Source organism: Danio aesculapii, chromosome 20 (assembly GCF_903798145.1).
Source record: "Danio aesculapii chromosome 20, fDanAes4.1, whole genome shotgun sequence".
Classification (NCBI taxonomy): domain Eukaryota; kingdom Metazoa; phylum Chordata; class Actinopteri; order Cypriniformes; family Danionidae; genus Danio; species Danio aesculapii.
In genome coordinates, this window is record NC_079454.1 from 17573748 (window position 1) to 17595528 (window position 21781).

General features: G+C 35.0%; 1 protein-coding gene across 1 annotated transcript in view; it reads left to right on the forward strand.

Annotated features, from left to right (window-relative positions):
* Positions 1-21781, forward strand: part of zdhhc14 (zinc finger DHHC-type palmitoyltransferase 14) — a 49500-nt gene that overhangs the window by 10203 nt on the left and 17516 nt on the right. Inside the window, 5 exon segments of the mRNA XM_056480947.1 lie at positions 6896-6957; positions 6960-7055; positions 12227-12385; positions 12498-12635; positions 19726-19774. Coding sequence (XP_056336922.1) covers positions 6896-6957; positions 6960-7055; positions 12227-12385; positions 12498-12635; positions 19726-19774 — 504 coding nt within the window.

Below are 21781 nucleotides of genomic sequence, written 5' to 3' on the forward strand. Positions count from 1 at the left end.
TACATGCACATATGTCGTCCAAACAGCTTGAAAAGTAGATTTTTCACCATAGGTTGCCCTTTAAGTCCCCCACGGACACCCTGCTTTGCGTTTTTCTATTCATGACAGAAAAAAAATCTAAATTGTTTTAAACATTGATAGTCTTTACAAGTCTTTCTTGAGCAAAAAGTCTTCAATTATATACATTAGTTTGCGTAAATATTGCGACGCTTTCTAAATCTGACCCCTGAACTCATGAGAAGTCAGCTTCTGCCATCCACAGGAATAAATTACATTTAAAACCTTCACATTTTAACTCACAATATTACAGATGTAATGAAATTCTCCAGCATTACTTTTGAAATATTTGATTAATTATTATATACCCCAGTGCAATAACTCAGTTGAAACTGATCAACTTCAATTGAACTTCACAATATTAATTCTTGTTTTCCAAACTGAAAAATGTCTTTTATTTCCATAGCGCTTTTACAATGTAGATTGTGTCGAAGCAGCTTTACATAGAAGTTCTAGTAAACTGAAACTGTGTCGTCCAGTTTTTAGAGTTGAAGTTTAGTTAGTTCAGTATCGTTTAGTTTTCACTGCTAAAAATCCAAACACTAAAAAGAAAATACATCGATGTGCAGCTCGACAAGTCCAAAACCAAGCAAGCCAGTGGCGACAGTGGCGAGAACAAACTTCACCAATTGTGTGGAGGAACTATGATGTCAATTTGTATGCAAAAACCCAGAAGCGAGTTAGCATTTTTGCAGTTCCGGTTCCCTCGTCCCAAAGTCAATGGGTTTTTTCAATGGGATTTCAGTTAAATAGTTTAAATAAGGTTCGTGGCAAACATAACTTCAATATACTTTCAACGTTTTATTCTACAACATAAAACACATCAGTTACAATCACCACTCTTGAGTTTTAAATCGGTTACGCTTCTTTAAAAAGACTGTTGCTATCCAGTTGCTAAATGGGACTACCAGGCAGTGTCCGGAGGACATTAAACGTCATCGAGCTGATCTGGTCTGGAGCGCAGCTCGCTTGTGTTTCGGGCATTTGGATTTCTCTTTTATTTAAGTGTTTTCATAAATAGTATATTTAGTTTGTAATATTTTTCTAATTGGGAATTCATATTGTGTGTAGATAATGGCCTTCACTTGTAAAAGACTGTCAAGACAGATTAATTTGTTGATCATTTATTTTAATTAAAGATATGTGGATACAATTTACCAGTGCAGCCTGTATCTTTTCTTGCTCTCAGTAATGCAAACGTTAATAAATATGTAAAAATACATACATATTAACTGCCTTTTACGTGATCAAGTGATTTTTCGTCATTTTATTTTCTTCATCTGAAACACATTTAGCTCTGTCATAACTGCAGTATTTACACTCCTTAAAATGTATAGCATATGTGACTGTATGGGCTGCTTTTCGCTGTACTTCATGACATAAAAAAAATATTGAATGTTGTTCTGTGCCCATGATGGAACTTGCAGGCATTTGGAAGGACTGCTCCTCACGCCTCATTTCTGTCGTCTGTTAAAGTAAGCGGGCTGTGTGCACGCGAGCGATACACTTGTTTAAATGTGTCTTATCATAATACTATGTAGACACTTTATACATACAGTTTAAAACGTTTGCAACAACCGTAAAGCAAAACAAAATGTATTGCCAACGTATAAACGATACAAAAGGCACGTAGGTCTATGTGTATTTGCGTATTTATTTGTTCATAATTAATAGCGTGGATTATAATATAATAAACAGAGAGATTAAATCTGTCTTGGACATTATTTCTAAAAAAATAAAATAGAAAAGTGTCCGTGGCAAGGTGGTGCTGACGTCTCAGGAGAGTGCCCCGAAAGCACTGTAGTTCGTTGTAGCCTAATGTTAGCTTTTCTGTCTTGCGTTTGCATTTAAGATCCAATAGTGCTAAAATTTGTATTTTCGTGTGAGGATTATCTGGCTGGACAAAACGTGCAAGTGTAATGAACAGTGTTTGAACACAGAGCTTATTATTTGCAATCTTCGAAAAGCCTATGGGGAAAATCCTATGGGGTTTTATTGAGGGAACCAGTTTTATGCTAGCAGCCGATTAGCCTACAAGGTGACGTCATAGTTCCCCCACTCTATTGACAAAAGTGAAGGAAAAAACCTTGAGAATTAGTCAAATTTGTTGTCTGTTATTATCAGTACCACAAATTCTCTCTATTTATTGAGCCCAAACATTCCTTTTAGGAAATCAATTCATTTATCTCTTGGCAACAAGGGAGTGTACAGTATATATTCACTTTCGAGGTGTCTTGACTCGTCTAACACTGTTCGCATAAAAATGTGTGACTTTATAATGGTTCTTTAGCTCTTTTTCATAATGAAAGTCTTTGTGAGTCAGGATATTGTGACCCTAGACAACCTCTTTATCTGTCATAACTTCAAAACCTTTCCACAGAGACTACTTTATGAGGACTTTTTTAATGCTCTAAAAGCTCACAATGACATCTAGAATGTTCCTAAAGGCTCCCTTAGGGATTCTATTTTAACATGCTAGTCGATAGCATCTGGCTATTTGGCTAATTCAATGGCTATGCCTAGTGCGCTTAGCCAATTCAGCAGGCATCAGATTGCATTGCAGGCCATTCGAAATGTTTATGTCTAGGAGTCTAAAGGCCATTAGATATATGGTAGGCAGATTTGGAAACTTTGTGCCACAGACTGTTTGTTTATGCTAGCAGATGGTGGTACATTTCATTAACTTCTAAGTGCTCAAAAACACTGAATTGCGTATTTTTTAAAGACTTTTTTTATAGTAGGTCTCAAAAATGCATTACATTTGGCATGTTTTGATTTATGTTGTTCATTAAAACATTGGCAGAGATTAAAAAATGCTGCGTCCCGATTCAAATACTTTTACCTACGCTTTAAAAGTATGTACTTTTTTTGTAAAGGAAATTATATACTTCTGAGTGTGGTAACAGAAGAGTATGCAACCTTTGAGACATACTTCCTCGTTAATAGATTGTTATGTTGCTTATTTATGTCCCCTGTCAATCATCTCGACACATCAACATTTCTTCATATTAATTACCTATCTTACTAGAGATGCAGCAGCAGGGTAATCTGCAATTCACAAGTCTTCATGCAGAGAAAAGCTCCTTAGGTCTTTGGGTAATTATGCATTCATGAAGGAAATGTCCAAACACATCTGATATAAGTTCACATTGTTGTTGGCAGATGAAATATAACACAGAAAATGTGGTTTAAATATGTTTCAGTTGGCTAGATAGTGACCGAAGCCTCCTATTTCATGGTTGGTATTGCATGTCCGCCATGTTTGTAGTTTGTTTACACTTTTTACCGACTTTGTAGTTCTAATCAAATTGTCAGCCAACCTTACAATGTATTGTGGGTAATATTAGCGTATGAAAGCTTCTACACTTCAAATTTTTACCAGGAATAGTAACCATCGGGAACGTTGGCTTACTCTTTTCAACATACTATAATTTGGGACATACTAATTCTGTTTTTAATACGATTTGGGAAGGATAGTAGCGATTTGGGATGCAGAATGAGTTTCAGAATTTAGCATTAGCTTATCAGATGTGAGCCACATGTGAGCCATTTGTTGGTTGATTTTGGGACAGAAATAACTGTCTGGCAACATTTGGAACACAAATTTTGAGTATTAGCTAGAGACAATATATATATATATATATATATATATATATATATATATATATATATATATATATATATATATATATTAATAATATATAATATATATATATATATATATATATATTATATATATATATATATATATATATATAATTTTGCAGATTTGATCATAATAAATCAGTTTATTTTAATTTCAGAAGTTTACAATAGGAAAAGCTGCGCTTCCCTGGATATTGCAATAATGTGTTTATTATGTTTATGTATATACTGTATTTTGTACGTTGTACTAGTCAAATGTTTGGACACACTAATGGTTAAGCATTCTTTTAACGAGTACTGTACTAAAATATGCATAAAATAATAACGGCCGATATATATCAGTATTTTTTTACTCCCTGATATCAGAAACAGCATAGGACCTATATCAGTTGAGATCTACTTTTAGCACCAAATAAACAACCCACAAAATATGTATATATTATACTACCTGACTACAGCAAATACTAAGGGTGCTTCTCACCTAGATATTTTTTCGGAACCTGGCATGTTCCCCAGTTAGTGTGGTTCGGTTTAATTGTGTGGCATATGTGGAATCCACAATCGTGCTTGGATCGCCAAAAACAATCGATCCGAGATCGACTGAATGAGGTGGTCTTGGCTCGATTGAAACAAACTCTGGAGTTGATCGATTGTAGTTGGAAAGGCAATACGTTCCAACAAACTAACGAACCAGGCTATTTCCCAGTGTATTATGGATATGTAATAGGCAATATATATATATGGCTATATGAAGAGAGAATTATGAGTAGGCGGGATGTCATCATTCCTACCGGTAAATGTGGCATTTCATGTCAAATACGAAAGTGAAAGCATGTTAACTATTAACGAGAGCTGTTTATCCCTTTGGAAAATTGTTTTGTCTGTTGTTTCTCTCTACACTCAAAAAATGACATTTGCTGTTTGTTCAAACTACTTGTATAAAAGCTGAATCAAGACAATTCTTCAGTTTCTTTGACACAATGTAATGGCTGTTCAATTTACTTACTATTTGCAAAAACTAACAAGTTAACTTAATTTCTTCATGTTTTTCCAACACAATTGGTTGTGTGGAATCTAGCATTTTTTACAGTGTTTAATGTAAAGCCTGTAACCCAACTGCTATGTATTAGAAAGTCTTACCTCTGATTTATACTTAGTGGCGATGTCTGTGGGTGTCACAATTAAGTTCAGCTTCTGCTTATAATGTCTTGTTGCTCATCATCATAAATTAAAATAAAGACGCATGACAGCTGAGCGGGACTGTAAAAATAAATTATAAAACTGTAAAATAAACCCTGAAACTCCAATATGACCAATGTGTGGAGAGTTTACTCCCATGTGACTTGTTTTAGTTCTTTTGTTCGTTTACAAACTTTGCCGTGTGAAAGCGAACCGCACCAAGAATAAGGCAACATTGTAACAAATTGAATCTGTTTCGCAACAAAAAAATTTATCCACAGGTGTGAAAGCACCCCAAAACTAACTGCTCTGGCTGTGTGTGTTGTGTGTGTGTGTGTGTGTGTGTGTGTGTCACCAACTTTCACTTCACTTTTTATGGTTCATGCTATAAATTATAGTTTTGCATTTTTATATTATTTTTTTATTTTGATCCTTTTCAGCTTTCGTTTGTTTCATTAACGATTCGTTTGTTGTACCTCAGTTTTTATTTTATTAACATTCTGTTTAATGTATATATTTTAGATTCAGCTACTGTTATTTAGTCTAGTTTAGCAGAAATTAAACAGCGTTAACAGAACACATCTAGTGCTGACTACAGCAAAGTTAGTGATTATGATAACGTTGGATAAAAATAACATGGTTTAGTGATTACTGCTCTAAAATATGTTATTTGAAATATCTGGGTAAAACTGTTTCCTCCAAAAAACAACAAACTTATTGCTTGAACATTAAACCATCCACTGATTCCTTGACATTATATCCTTAAGTTTAAAAAACATTTAAAATATTTTGGAACATGTCAGGCTAAATAATTCAAAGAAATCATTGACTTCTGCTGTCTTCATTAGTTTCAAAAACACAAAACTTTAAAAGACATTTATCTATTTTTCTTTGGATAAAAAGTAAAGCCACTGCATTTTTCAGAATCATAGCATGCATTCTGTATATGTTGTTGTTTAAGCGATTTGTTTTTCCAAATGTTTCCTGAATCGTGGGCTGACCTGTAGCTTTTGATGCGGAGGGTCAAAAAACCTTACATGTACTGTAGGAACAGTATACACAGCAATTTTTTGGGGTTTTAAAACCTTGTCATTTGTCCCAAACCGCGGTAAACCTTGAAGCCGGTTATCGTCCCATTTCTATTTTTTTAAACATTTTTGATTTTTTCACAACATAATGAGTGGCTTTATAAATTTGAAATCAATTATTTATTATAACTACTTACAATGGTATTTCAGTTCTTTTTTCAGCGACTATTGTTAGTTTTGTTTAGTTTTTAATTCACTGAGGATTGTTTTACTTAATTTCAGTTATTTAAAAAATGTTTTTTATTAATGGTTTTAGTTTTCCTTCACTCAAATATACATGTTATTAACTGAATTATTGCTTTGCAGATGAATTATATGAATTATATTATGCAAAAATCACTTTTACAAGGGGTTTTAAACACAGTTATGTGGCAGCCGTCTGTGAGTATAATCAGCCTCTATGGTAAAAATTTGTTAATTTGATTGATTATAATCACACTTGATTAAAACACTTTGTTTGACAGTCTCCCTTTGTACATGTCATCAAGAGTGTCACCATTAATGACATCTCTCTCTCATTAGTGTAAGAAACATTAGTCTTGTTTTTAAATCTGCCACTATGCTGACACACAGGCATTTGTGGCTCCTCTCTCTTTTGAAAAGGGCACAATCTCATTTGAATTTAAAGTGACAGTCACCAAAATGACACAATTGTGATCAACCTAAAAGGGGCAGATTAAAGAGTTATAAAACATATTTGTGGGAAACTTCACATACACACTCAAGAGACATCAGAGACTTAATGGCATAACAGGTCCCCTTTAAAAGAAATTTTGCATGCCAGTATATGATTAGTCTATACTGTAACTGCAGAGCTTATTTGTTATGGTGTTTTCATATCTCAAGTATTTAGTACTAGTGGCTTTTACTAGCCCCGGATGACCCTAATGGACAGTCTTTTAAAACCATTATTCCCTCTTTTCCAGCTGCCCATTCCTGGCATCAAACTTGACTCCCGCCATTCCGGCCATCGGAGGAGTGTTGTTCGTCTTGTAATGGGAATGCTGCTCCGCGCGAGTTTCAGCGACCCAGGCGTCCTGCCCCGGGCCACACCGGAGGAAGCGGCAGACATCGAGAGGCAGATAGGTAGGAGGAAATGCCACTTCCTATCTGTCTTTCCTCCTTTCTGTTCTTTTCAATCGAACTGAATTTGCAGGCCGGATTGCTCGATAGAGAATTTCACACAGTAAAAGCAGACAGACAAACATTTGATGTTATTCTCTCTTCTCATTTGATATGAATAATGCATGATCCGCTCAGGTTTGCCGTCAGCCCAGAGGTAATATAAATCTGCTGAAATATTCATCCTCAGCTAAGACTTGCAGTATTTCTTCATGTTATTCAGTCTGATAGGTCGTGTCTTAATGCTTGTCCAAAAGTTGGATATTATTAAAAGGTCAGCAAGGACCACACTGGAGGATTTTACATCACTTTCCTGCTGTATTAAAGCAATAACTATCAAAAGGTCACAGTTTACAGTAAATTTATTACAGATAAGTGGTGGTGTTGAAATCCTCTTAGCAGATACAAATTCACTGTAAACCACAGCTTGCTTTTTTAAAACAGTTATTCCAAATTCACCTTATTCTGCAATGCTAATCGACAATGGATTTGTTTGGTTTTTGACTAAATGACTAGGAAAAACAGGTAGTAAATGGTCAAATTACTAGCTCTACAAACAAGTGTGTTTGACAATACATTAAAATCAAAATAGTATAATAAGAAAATGGCCGTTCACAACAATAACAAGCTTTTTAATGGCTAAAAATCAATGGCGACTGGACTGGAAGTCTTGAGCCAATGAGGTTCTAATAGCTGCGCATGCTCTTAAATTAAAAAATCACTAAAAGGATAATCTTACTAAAAAAATATTCTTTTGCCAAACATTAGCTTTGTCTCACTTCAGAGGCTTAAAAGGTGAGTCCTTTAAGTCCACACAAGCCGAACCCAGCGTTTTGAAATGAGACGATCTAGCCTACAGATGACAGATCTCATCACCTAGCAACCGTTAGCTGCAGAAATTAGCTGCCCAATATAAGCGGCAATAAAATTTGTAATGACTTTTTTTCAAAGTCATATTTTTTGTAATTTTATTTATTTATTTATTATTTTTTATTTATTTATTATTTTTTAAGCATCTAAAGGCAAAACAAGGTTTACAAAAGCTGGGAATATATTTCCTTCCATACATGTTCACATAAAAAATGTAAAACTTTCTATAAAATCACTTTTTATTGAGACTTTTTTTTTTTTAAAACGTGTTTAGATATCCAAGTAAAAAAACACCTAATTCATACATTAAACCTAATTCATACATTAAATTCATAAATCAAGAGTTTCTTTTTAAAACCTCCTGCCGTTATCAGTGAGCAATGAATCCTGGGGTGTTTGAGGCCAAAAAGGATCCTTTTAGGGGTGCACAATTGACCAAGCACAATTGTCAATAACGATAAAAAAAAAGATTCTGTATGTAGTTTCGGTATCAAGCGCTATAGTTTTATTAAAATGTGGCTGCTGAGCGCGCACCTGGAAGCAATTCCAATAAGCTAAGAGTGTAAGTTGTCATTTCCAATGAGGCGCGACTTGCACGACGCGCACATGGGAGCAACGTGCTCATGTTGTGCAAGCGGCGCACACATGACGTACGTGCATTTTCCAGGTACACCTAGTTGAAAAACATCTGAACTTTTCAGAATGCTGCAAACGCATCGCGATTCATTCAGTAGAACTAACCAATCTGCTTCACACTTTGAATGGAAAATACACATTTCAGTAATAACGGCAGACTAATTACCTCAGACAAACATAGCGAACCCAAACACTGCAGTGCTTTTACTTTTCTCCATAAACTTGTATCGGAGCTGCAGCAATAGTTTGTCCATTTGTCATCCTCTCAGAAAATGGTTGATGGTCGCCTAGTTACAAAAGACGCCAGAGGAGTGTGAGCGCAAAGCGCATTGAAAATGGTTAAGGAAACCACACGCTCATGTTTGTCTCTGCAGGTCAGAATAACAATAAGCGAAAATGGATGTAAATATAAAAGTATGTAAGGATGTCGCCAGAGTGGCTTTTTGGTTTCTTTTTTAGTGCATCCCAGCCACTGGCACCCCATGACAACCTACGTCATGACACAATGAATGCATCGCCCTTCGAATGCATCCTTCGGAGGATACAGCCTCTGAAATGAACGCAGAAAATGTAGTACCTCCGAACAATTGTTGCTGAGCAACATGGATGCCCCAACACAATGGCTCAGCGATATGAATGTAATGAGGCAACAGTTGTTTGTAAAGTAATTTTCAAACAGCGTAGGAACACTGCTTAACCAATCACATTCAATAATAATCCGTTTATAATTTGAATTACATTGTGAAATCACTGCAGTAAGCCATTGGATGCCAAAAGACAAACTATTTGAGATTCTCCACGTGCGTGGGTTTATTTGATTCTTTTGCATCTGATTTGCTGGTTATATTTGAGTCAACTGCTGTAATGAGTTAGCTAGTTTTTTTTTTTTGTTTTTTTAGAGATTTGAGAATTTAGTGGAGCCAACTGGTGAGAAGTTGAAATCACTTGGGCTAAGCCAGGAAGTGCACTTTAGCTCAGATTTGTCAGCTCTGGATTTGAAGTTATGTGTCCCTGCTGTTCGTATGAATAATATAGTAGCAAGTAAACACTCCTGTGAGCCCCGACGGCGCCGTGTGCTTCTCAGAAGATGCACAACATGCTGAGGGTCAGAAAAGAGCCCATTAAACTAATAGTTTACTCTGAAATGGAAAACATCTTTCATAATGTACCATCACTTTTAAAACCACTAAGGGAATCTGTGAAGAATATTAAAATCTGTTATTAAGCTATAATTATTGAGCTTCAATTATAGTCTGACCATTTGTTTCCACGTTTGGAGAGTCGGTTCTTCTCTGTTGATGTCAGTTTGACTGCTTCAGGCACAATATTCCTAACTTCGCACCTCTTACCGTTAGTTTGCTATGAGGGGATGATGCACAAAAATAAAACTCGCGCCCTAATCAATATTACTTTGCAACTGAAAGTACATCAACACACTAAAATAAAAATCTCAGCAACTTCCGGTTCATGCTGGCTAAACTTTTTTCAGTGGATTAACTTGCACAAATTAATTGTTCTCCTTAAGAATAACAATGCGTGCTGGCAAAATGGACGATGTAAATTTTTATATTATGTCAACTTTAATAATTTCTGTAATCACTTCATTGCAACTGCATTGTTTTACAAACTGATAGAGGAGTTAAAATAATTTTCTTTTGCAATTAACAGCTAGACACCAATGTTGAGCTCCTGAAACATTTCTTTATGCCGACATACCATAGAGTAGGGCTGTAAAAGTCTACCATTTCATATTATGCTTCGTCATTTATTTCCTGGTGTCACAAAATACATTGTTTATGCCGGTAATACAGAATTTATTTGAGCGCAATATTACACGCGTTACAGGGACACTTACGAAAACATTAACAGCATTGCGATCTTGGAAAGTACAGTGTTTACATTTTGCATTTCATTTAGCTAAAATATATGTTGGACTTGTAATCATTCATTTTTGAAAAGTGTTTTTTTTCTCCAGTATTTGTTATATTTCTACATTCTTAATTAATTGCCTGAAGTTCTAAATAAAGTGAGAAATGTGATCACACATGAATGAGTATATGCTTTAAATGTAAAATAAATAAATAGTCCTTCACATGTGGTCAATGTATTTAGAAATAAAGTACATCCAGGTGGTTGTTATCGCAGAATAAAACACAAAGCTGACAAACAAAACTGGCTAAATAAATCATAGACAAACATACATGTTATTCTTTCACAATATGCGGTCAAACCGTTTTAAACTATGGCATGACACAAGCAGATACATATGAAACTGGATGTATGCATTGGAATTGAACATATCCATTGACGCAAGATTGTGTTATTTAGTGGCTGTTATCTGTGAAAAACATACCTCGGGAATGTTTGTCAAGTACTACAATACATTGTTACATCCACAAATGCCAGTTAAAGCTGCACTGTGCCAAAAGGAAGCCCTATGTTAACAGTGTCCAGTGCTTCCCACTGGTTGGTAATGTACTTGCGGTGGTAGCCGGATTGAAACACACCTTTTACCCTCAGCACATAAATGGTCAACTATATGCAACAAACAAAAAATAATGTGATTATATTATATACTATATATTTATAGCCACGTGCACCCACTGACAGGTAAAGGCTTCTCTCTCTCTCTCTCTCTCTCTCTCTCTCTCTCTCTCTCTCTCTCTCTCTCTCTCTCTCTCTCTCTCTCTCTCTCTCTCTCTCTCTCTCTCTCTCTCTCTCCCTCTCTCTCTCTCAATAATTTTTGCTTTATTGGCATGACAAATGTTACACATGTATTGCTAAAGCATTTATAAAGTTTACATTAAAGACAAAAGAACATGCATGTATAATAAAAAATAATATAATTAAATAAAAATATAAATAATATATCATATTATTAAATATATCATATATTATGTAATGTATCATATTATTATTCAATATATCATATTATTTTTCAATATATCATATTATTTTTCAATATATCATATTATTATTCAGTATAACATATTATTATTCAATGTATCATATTATTCATACAAAATAATAAATAAATAAAAAAATAGATCAGAATACACAGTCACACAGTAGAAACGTGTACTGTGGTCAGTTGAATCAGTATTTCAGGTATTTTTGGGAGAAATTGACGTACTGTTATCCACCTTATGACTTGTTTTCAGGAAGAATGAGACCAAATGACACCAGAAACATTTCATCATTTGGTGTCTTCAGTCCCTTAACATCTTTTAAGTGTTACAAAGTGGTACATGCTTTACTGTTTCAATGTTGTTTCAAAGTGTGTTGCAAGAACCAAAATTGAAATGCATGTTTATTTTGGGGAAAAAAAAGCAATTAAAATCATGAGGAACACATTAAATAATGTTTGTTGTATTGTATAAGTCAAGGTAAATTTAGAAACCACTACTTTTTTTATTTGCATTTTACACACTGTTCTAACTTTCTGGTTGTATTAAAAACTACAAATTGATTGAATTTACAGAAAAGTTACTGTATAGCGATGTATATTGATATCATGATATGACTTTTTTGTCCTATTGTCCCAGCAGTACCATAGAGGTGAATTCCTCCTCTTTTTACATTTCTCCAGAAGGAATCTCTTGAGTCTTGTGTCTGTTGTTGTTTGGCAGATGCAAACAATGGCCCGAGTGGCCCAGGCTATAGACCACCACCGCGCACCCGAGAGGTACTCATTAACGGTCAAACAGTCAAGCTGAAATACTGTTTCACCTGCAAGATCTTCAGACCGCCGCGGGCCTCACACTGCAGCCTGTGTGACAACTGCGTGGGTAAGCATGTGTGTATGCCGCGCGCGCGTCTGCAAACATCTTTATATAACAGTCCGCATCATGCAACAAAAGTGCTAACGTATGATTTTCCTGGCTGTGCATTTGTCCTCAGATAGATTCGATCATCACTGCCCGTGGGTGGGCAACTGCGTGGGGAGGAGGAACTATCGCTTCTTCTACCTGTTCATCCTCTCGCTCTCCTTCCTCACCATCTTCATCTTTGCCTTCGTCATCACACACGTAATACTGAGTAAGAGGGCTGACCGCCTACTTCCTTATGTAAACCAAACACACATGACAAATCTTATCTTACTGTACTTTAATGGTGTTTTGCTATTAATGGTGTTTTGCTATTAAACAATTTCCAAAGCAGGTTTTCCCAAAATCTGCGGGAAAGCTGCAGCAGTTAAAAATAAATGACAAGCTCGAGATCTTGCTTTATTTTTGCATTCAATTCCGCAATTGCAGAATTGCTAATTCCCAGAGTCACTGCTCAACACTGCTGCCTATTATTTAATAATCATGAAAGTTCATGGTAATCCAGCTTTTTAGTCAGTGAATGTCAGGGACTTTTACATTTGGCTTGGAGTGAATGGGGTTTATAGTTTAATATACAGCAGGGAAAATAAGTAATGAACACGTCATGGTTTTTTCCTGGGAATATTTCTAAAGACGTCAACAGAGTGTAAAAATCTTGATGGTTCTGTGGGTCTCGTCTATAAAATCTGATCTTTAATTTGTATTTCATATTAGATTCAGGTCAGGTGATTGGCTGGGCCATTCCACAGCTTGATTTTCTTTCTCTGAATGCATTTGAGAGTTTCCTTGGCTGTGTTTTGGATTATTGTCTTGCTGAAATGTCCATCCTGGTTTTATCTTCATCATCCTAATAACAATGATGTTGGACTGAAGCAGCTAATATTATTTACAATGACAAAGAGCAGAGGGTTGATGAATAACTACTAAGATCAAAGGCACCTTTAGAAATGTTTTATGAGAAAAATGGCGACACGTTCAATACTTATTTCCTGCACTGTATATACAGTAGTCAACATTTGAACTGAATTGAACCCCTTTAGAAAATGGCAATTTCTTTGGAATTTTGTATGTTGAAAATAACAACCCTTTTAATAAACTCATATCTATTAAAATAAGAGTTTGCTCACCTCACATCTTAAGGAATAGAAAGATAATACATTTCAATTCAAACCAGTTATTGCAAAATGTAAATGAATAATATAAATAAGTTTCAACAAAATGTTATATTTTTTATGTTTCTTTTGATTTTTCGTGTTAGTTAAAAATGTATTCAATATTTTCTTCAACATATTAATTTGGGTGTGATCATTTTTGGACCGATCTTATGTTTTAGTTTTTATCCCCATTTTTTTTTCTAATCTAATATATATTAACAGAAATATTATTGTAAAGCATCCTATTGAAAAAAAAACGTCTTCTCATTGTGATGAAGCAAATCTCTGAAATAATCAAATTAATGATTTTTTTTTCTGAGCACGAGGGGACAAATTTTCTGCTCATATTCACCTTTCTTTTTTCATTCATTCATTGTCTTTTTGGCTTAGTCCCTTTATTAATCTGGGGTTGCCACAGCGGAATGAACTGCCAACTTATCCAGCATATGTTTTACACAGTGGATGCCCTTCCAGCTGCAACCAATCACTGGGAAACATCCACACACACTCATTCACACATATACATTATGGCCAATTTTAGCTTACCCAATTTACCTGTACCGCATCTCTTTGGACTGTGGGGGAAACCGGAGCACCTGGAGAAAACCCACGCGTACATTGGGAGCCAGCTGACCTAGCCGAGGGTCGAACCAGCAACCTTCTTGCTGTGAGGCAATCCTTTTTTTTTTTTTTTTTTTTTTATAATTTTTTAGGGATTTTTCACAAATCTTCATCAAACTAACCCATACATAAAGTGGCGGTCTGTGTGGGTCCTAATGCCCCAAAATATTAATGGGGCTCTATACTGCTCAGTGAGCACCGTCTTTCGGATGTAACGTTAAACCGAGGTCCTGATTCTCTGTGGTCATTAAAAATTCATCCTGGCCAAATTTGCCCTCTGGCCTCTGTCCATCATGACCTCCTAACCGTCCCCATATCATAATTGGCTTCATCACTCATCACATAATTGTCTCTCCACCACTCAACTGCAATGTAGTGTACAGTCTGGCACAATATTGCTTGCCGTCGTGTCATCCAGGTAAATCTTACACACTAGTGGTGGATGAGGAGATTCCCCCCAAAAATGTGTAAAGCGCTTTGAATGTCCAGAAAAGTGCTATGTAAATTTAAGGAATTATTAGTATTGTTATTATTATACACCGTGTTTTTGTAGCCAAAACATTGCAAAATTCTAAACTTACAATTACAGACTGAATTTGGAGATTTTGGAATTAAAACGCAACTCTCAGAATAGAATTATGAATCCCTAAAGAGTTTTTTATAGGACATTATAATGCAGACCGCATAAGAAGCAGAGAGAGGGGAAAGATCAGCAAAGGACCTCGAGCCAGGACTCCAGGAAACGAGTTTGGTGGCCCTTGCTCTAACCGCTAGTCTATTGGCTCCAAACTTTTCCGTATCATATTTGTGGGGACTATTTGCACCAAAATGCTCCTTTAATACCTACAGCAGTACTGGGGCTTCGTCAGTGTGATGTATTGGTACGGCTTTCCGCCATCGATCGGCTGTGGACTGGCAGGAGGAGGCCGCAAGCCGCTGACGAAGCAGTTTTTCCTCCTTTGGCAAAGTGATGGAGCGGCTGTATGCCTGAGCTCAGCGCTTGTTTACTGCACACAGCTGATCAATCGGGCCGTGAGGGCAGGTCCACTTTGGGCTTGCCGTAGTGACAAATGGCTTCTGTAAGATGTTTATTGGACAGGGCACATTCAGTGCGGCTTTATTTACCCACGGATCTCTCCTCAGATGCCCTCTGGAAAGCATTAGCATTAAGCACAGCGGCTGACTTTGAAGCAGTCCAGAAGGTGATTTAGGTTGCGAGTGTCAGGACGGCGGCTTGGGATTGTTTTTAGATTCTCTAGCGCATCGTGGGTACTGAAGAATTATTTATTTGTCTATTTATTTAATTACTTTTATATATTAACATTATTGTAGTTTGGCTAAAATACCAAAAAAGGGGTCCTATTGTGCAAAAATTGCTTTTACAAGCAGTTTAAACTATAGGTGGCCATAGATGTATTTTTAATCTAGATTAATCTCACTGTAATCTTGGATATAATCTAGATTAAAATGGCTCATTTGAATTCTGCCGAAGGTATTCAGAATATGTGTGCTACCCAAATAATGACTAAAAGCAAGTCTTTGGGAACGGGTTTCTCAAGCCAGGTGGATTTCAAAATGCATCACAAACTGCAATACAGCACGTTAACCCCCATAAAGGCCCTCTACTAGTTTATACACAGTTGTGTGGCAATAGTCTGTGAATATAACCAGCTTTTAATGGTAAAATTTAATTAAATACATTTGTTTATAATCGCAAAATAAGTCTGCAGAAACACTTTGATTGACGTTCTCCCGTTGTATGTGTCATCAGTTGGGGAAAGCCCTGCCCATTATTGACAATCTATCCCTTATTAGCATAGGACGTTAGTCTTGTTTTTAAATCTGCAACTATGCTGATGCATTTGTAGCTCCGCCCTCTTTGAAAAGAGCACAATCTCATTTGAATTTAAAGTGACAGTCACCAAAATGGCACTATTTTGAACAAAGCCTAAAAGAGGCAGTTTCAAAGAGTTATAAAACATTGTTTGTGGTGTATTTTGGGTTGAAACTTCACATACACACTCTATAGGCATCAGAGACTTATTTTACATCTTGTAAAAAGGGGCATAATTAATTTTTTTTTTTTTTTAAGTTATTATTGGCTACTGAACAAATCACTGTTGTCTAGTAACTTGTCTAGTTAACCTAACTAATCCAGTTAAGCCTTTAAATTGCACTTTAAGCTGAATACTAGTAATATCTTGCAAATTAACTTGTGAAATGATGTGCAGTCATTATGACAAAGATAAAACAAATTAGTTATCAGTTATTAAAAAATATTGTCCAAAAACGTCTAAAAAAGAATAAGTACTTGGGCTAATGATTTTGTATGGACTGGCATATTGTATTATATTATTTGCTAGTACAGCCAAATGCTAACAAAAGTGTTGTTATGGTGTTTTTTCTTAGTTTTTTTAACATGCGGCATCACACTGATGCTATAAGCAAAATATGTAGTCATTAACTCAAGACCCTTCCCTCAGGATACGATCACAAGACGTTCCCTTTGAGATGAATGTTATTATTACCAAGTATAATTGCAGATGGTTCTCAGCTGACCACTTGTGATTAGATAACCCGAGAGACATTAACACTATAGGAGCAGAATGTCCACTGTTGGATTGGTTAACAGTGCATCTTAATGCATCTCAATCAGCTCCCTTGTACCAGGAAGTCCTATACAGAGAGTGCATATAACTGTTTTTGGTCTGGTTGCTTGGTTCTCACTCTGTTCACAAACATCCATTATTGCAATTTATAAATATGCAGTTGAAGTAAAAACTATTATAATTTTATTTATTTATTTTAATATTTCCCAGTTGATGTTTAACACAGAGAGGATATTTTCACAGTATTTCCTATATATTTTTTTCTTCTGGGAAAATTCTTTTTCTTCCTTTTTTGGCCAGAGTAAAAGCAGTTTTTATAAATTTTAAGGTCAATATTATTAGCCTCTTTAAGATTGTTTTACAATTGGCTACTAAACAACACTCTGTTATCCAAAAACTAATTATCCTAACTTGCTTAATTAAAATAATTAACCTAGTTAAGTCTTTTAATTGCACTTTAAGCTGAATACTAGTATCATACAAAATCACTAGTAAAATATGATGTACTGTCATCATGACAGTAGAAGACAAATTAAATTAATTATTATAAATGAGTTGTTGTTGTTTATATTATTACTATTGTTCATTTTTTTAAATAATGTGTTGAAAATTGTTAAACAACATTTTTAAATAATTAATTTCACAGGAGGGCTAATCATTTTTATGTATTTTGCATATATAAACATATTTGAGATTATTTAATATTTTTGAAATCTAACTATAGTTAATGGCTGCTCATTTTCGTGATTTGGTGTGATCATTATGAATATGAACCATCATGGAGTTTGCGTGAACTGCACTTTCAAGTGCTGAATTCTTAAGCATTCTTCAACATGATGTCACGTGTCCTGTAGGATGTAACAAAGATCACAACTCCCATGATTCCACACTGTGTTTTACGTAATACCAAGTGTATCTGTTTGCGGACTGCAAGACAGGAGCGTAACATGAAGGGCGTAACTTGTAGTTAACGAGATCCCATTGAACCACGTGAGATGTCACTATGACATGTTGTTGGCAAGATACTTACCAAAGAACATTTTCACCAAATGTTTTCATATGTTTTCTCCAGATTTATGCACAACCTATTAATTTGATATATTATTATATTCATTCATTTAGCAACTCTACCATGCAACTCTTCATAGATATTTACATTAGATGTCGCCTGCACTATTGGTGTCTATTGGAAGAAATGCGTCAATAGAGGCGCCATTTTAGTACAGGGTAGCTCTCCTTTGAAATAAATGTGGGACCAAGTTGCAGTGGAGGACTGGTCGTCCAGAGCCAGCGATAAATACACACACACACACACACACATATATATATATATATATATATATATACACCTATATCAATGATCAGGAGATTTGATCAATGGTCAGTATGCAAATAATTTTTTTAATTACGAAAATTATAATTTTATTCCACTTTTGGAATAAAAATCTGTGACTCAATTCAGATTTTTTTTTTATTCTGTCATGTCATGTAGCTCATGTTTTAAATATGTTAACGAGCGAGAGCGCCACGTAAACAATATAAACTAATATAAAACTATTGCATACATCATGTGCATAAATCACACCATGGACATTACATTAAGATGCCTACTGGTTTAAAAAGGCCTAGATTAAAAAAAGATGGCCAAATGAGAACTTTTCTGTCATAAACTATAGTAAAATAGCTTGTCAAAAAGATTTTTTGAAACCCTGTGAACAGATTAAATACAGGAATGGAGAAAAGGGCAGTCATTTTTTTTTCCTGCTCATTGCGCCTTTGTCGTGTGCTGTGTAAATAAGTCACTTTTAAAAGATGATGTAAGCAGGTCAGCAAAAAAATCGGACACAGTCACAAAATCAGATTTGACCATCAAGATCTTCAGTGTAAATGCAGCCTAACGGAGGAAGCGATTAGTTTGTGAATGAATCTCTGTTAGGAACGACTCGTTCACTTAGCTGACAATAATACAAGTTTCTAGCACCGCAGCGTCTGTTGTCATATTTCATTTACATAGATTTCATATTTTATTCAACCAAACCAGCATAAGCCTTTTAATTATTAACAAATATATAACAAATAATATATAACAAAAAATATATAACAAATAATTATTTGTTATGCAAATTATTTGTTATACAAAAATTATGCTATATTGACGTGAGTTTTGTCAGATGTATCCAATCTAGCTAATAAAATACAATTAAAGTGTAATTTAATAAATAATATAAATACTTCTCGTTAATTTCTGATCGCAGCTGTATCCCTTCTAGCAACAACGACAGTGCCCATTCCCAGTCATTTAACAAATAATTTGATGAATATTAAGCTGCTTAAAAGACAAAAGATATGTTCTGTCACATATTTGATAATCAGAGTATCAGAAATTTCACAATATAATAAGAACCTTTGTAAATATTTACAGAAAAGGGCAAAAAGAAATGAAATATGATACATACGTAGATCATTGGGGCTGGTGGGTCATGTGATAAACTCGCCATGGGAACTTTACAACGTAATAGATTCTAAGTAACTGTCACAAAAAACTCACGGTGAAGGGTCAGGTGGAGTACTTAAAACTCACACAAGAATGGGTTAAGAATCACTAATGACCACGGATTCAGCTCAAAATCTTTAATGTTCTACTGAACGAAGAAAGGCACCTGCATCTCGGATGACCTGTGAATGAGTAAATTAACCGGACTTTTTCATTTTTGCGTGAACTATCCCTTTAATAAGCTGTTTTTACTAACAACAACTCTATATGTTTCTTATAAAAGTGTAAGATTTCAAATGTCTGCAGCATCTGGTTTATTTCTAATCTCTGTCATTTTTGAATGTGCTGCCTGCTTTTTGAGATTTGTGTTTCATGTTCCTGTGACAGCTTTTCTTTGTTACATAACCAGTGCTTTTCCTGCAGGATCCAACAGGACTGGCTTTCTTAGTGCTCTCAAAGACAGCCCTGCTAGATATCCTTTCACTAAACAGAGTGTGTGTGTGTGTGTGTGTGTGTGTGTGTGTGTGTGTGTGTGGGAAGAGGCTGTGCAATAGGAGTCGAGTCTATTTCTGGTTTCACACCTCTAGAACACAATTGCAAAAAAAAGCAGCGCATACTGACTCTCTCTACATCTTTAATGCTGTGTCTGTGGCCCTCTCGTTTCAATGGAAAGAAATATGTTTTTAAATACGGTCTGTGGAAAATCTTTCCATATCTGAGATAAAAAATGGCGAGACCCCCAGAAAAGGTGATCTTCTCGGTGCCTGCGCAAATATGCAGAGCGGTGATTTATATTAGCATAGGGACGTCTCGCTGTCATGTTCATTAGCGAGAGCGGCTTCCTGCTCACGGTCAATTATTAGCTTGTCATGCATCATTTATTGCCTCATGATAGACTCTTTCCCATAAGCAATCAAGCAAGTCAACACATGCTAGTGCCAGCAAAACAAGCATCGCAGGGTACAAACTGCAAATTGTTTTCTTGATCGTCGTTTTGTCTGGTTTTCAGTAAAATGTACACAAACAAGCCAAATTTAGTTTGAGGCTAAAATTAATAATATATTATTTATTTTAATAATAATGTCACATAAAATGGTATTTAAACTCGTATTAGTAGCATTTAACTAAATATAGCACATAATCAGTACCTGAGGTGGACATTGTGTTTATGCTGTTGATTTGCCGCATTGTTGCAGAAATTTCGCGAATCGTTGCAGATGATTAAACATGAAAAAGATACCTTTTATCGCGTTTTGTGTCGCATGTAGTTAAGACACAATGTAATATGTTTTAAGAATGTAATTTTTCATACATTTTTATTATTGTTTCAAGGAAAAACACACCCAATATGCTGTTAGCTGTATGCGATATTCATTCATTCATTTTCTTTTCGGCTTAGTCCCTTTATTAATCGGGAGTCGCCACAGTGGAATGAACCGCTGTGGACAGTGGACTTATCCAGCACATGTTTTACGCAGCGGATGCCCTTCCAGCTGCAACCCATCTCTTGGAAACATCCATCCACCCTCATTCACACTCATACACTACGGACAATTTAGCATACCCAATTCATCTGTACCGCATGTCTTTGCCAACTGACCCAGCCGAGGCTCGAACAGACAAAACATATTTACAAAATATATTTAACGTTTAAAGTTGTCATTATTTGTTTCACAATACTAATGTATGTTTGATTAATCAAAGCCTAGCTTGACCGTAAGAAACCCCTTTCAAAAAACAAACAAAAAAACTTTCAGACTATTTAAAAAGTTGTATAAAAGTAAAAGTAGTATAAAGCACCTTATTGATCAATGTTTTTTTATTTTTGCGCTGTTTGCATATTAGTTTCATTTAGTTGTTTTATTTAGTTTAGTTGTTTTGTGTTAGTTGTTTAGTTTCATTTAGTTTTTCTGTTTTGTTTAGTTGTTTTATTTAGTTGTTTCCTTTTATTTAGTTGTTCTGTTTTGTTTAGTTGTTTAGTTTTCGTTTAGTTGTTTTGTTTAGTTGTTTCATTTAGTTTGGTTTTATTTTGTTTAGTTTAATTGTTTTTAGTTGTTTTGTTTCATTTAGTTGTTTTGTTTTTAGTTGTTTCGTTTAGTTGTTTCATTTAGTTTAGTTGTTTTGTTTTGTGTAGTTGTTTCATTTAGTTTTGTTTAGTTGTTTTGTTTTTAGTTGTTTCATTTTGTTTAGTTGTTTTTAGTTTCTGTTACCATGTCGAATAAAAGAAATATATATTTTAGAAAACCTGTAAAATATTTTGTTTTTCTTATTTCATTCTTTAAAAATGCAGGAAACACAGCAAGCATCAAATCTGCAATTTTAATAGGTTTATAGTCCTATTTTTGATTAATTCATCCAAAATTTCCCTAATTCTGTGACGGTAAAGCAGTGATAAGACAGCTGAAAATTCATCTTTATTTTTTTTTTATATAAAAGTTGTCATTTATTTATATTTCACAATAGACCCTTTTAGACAAAT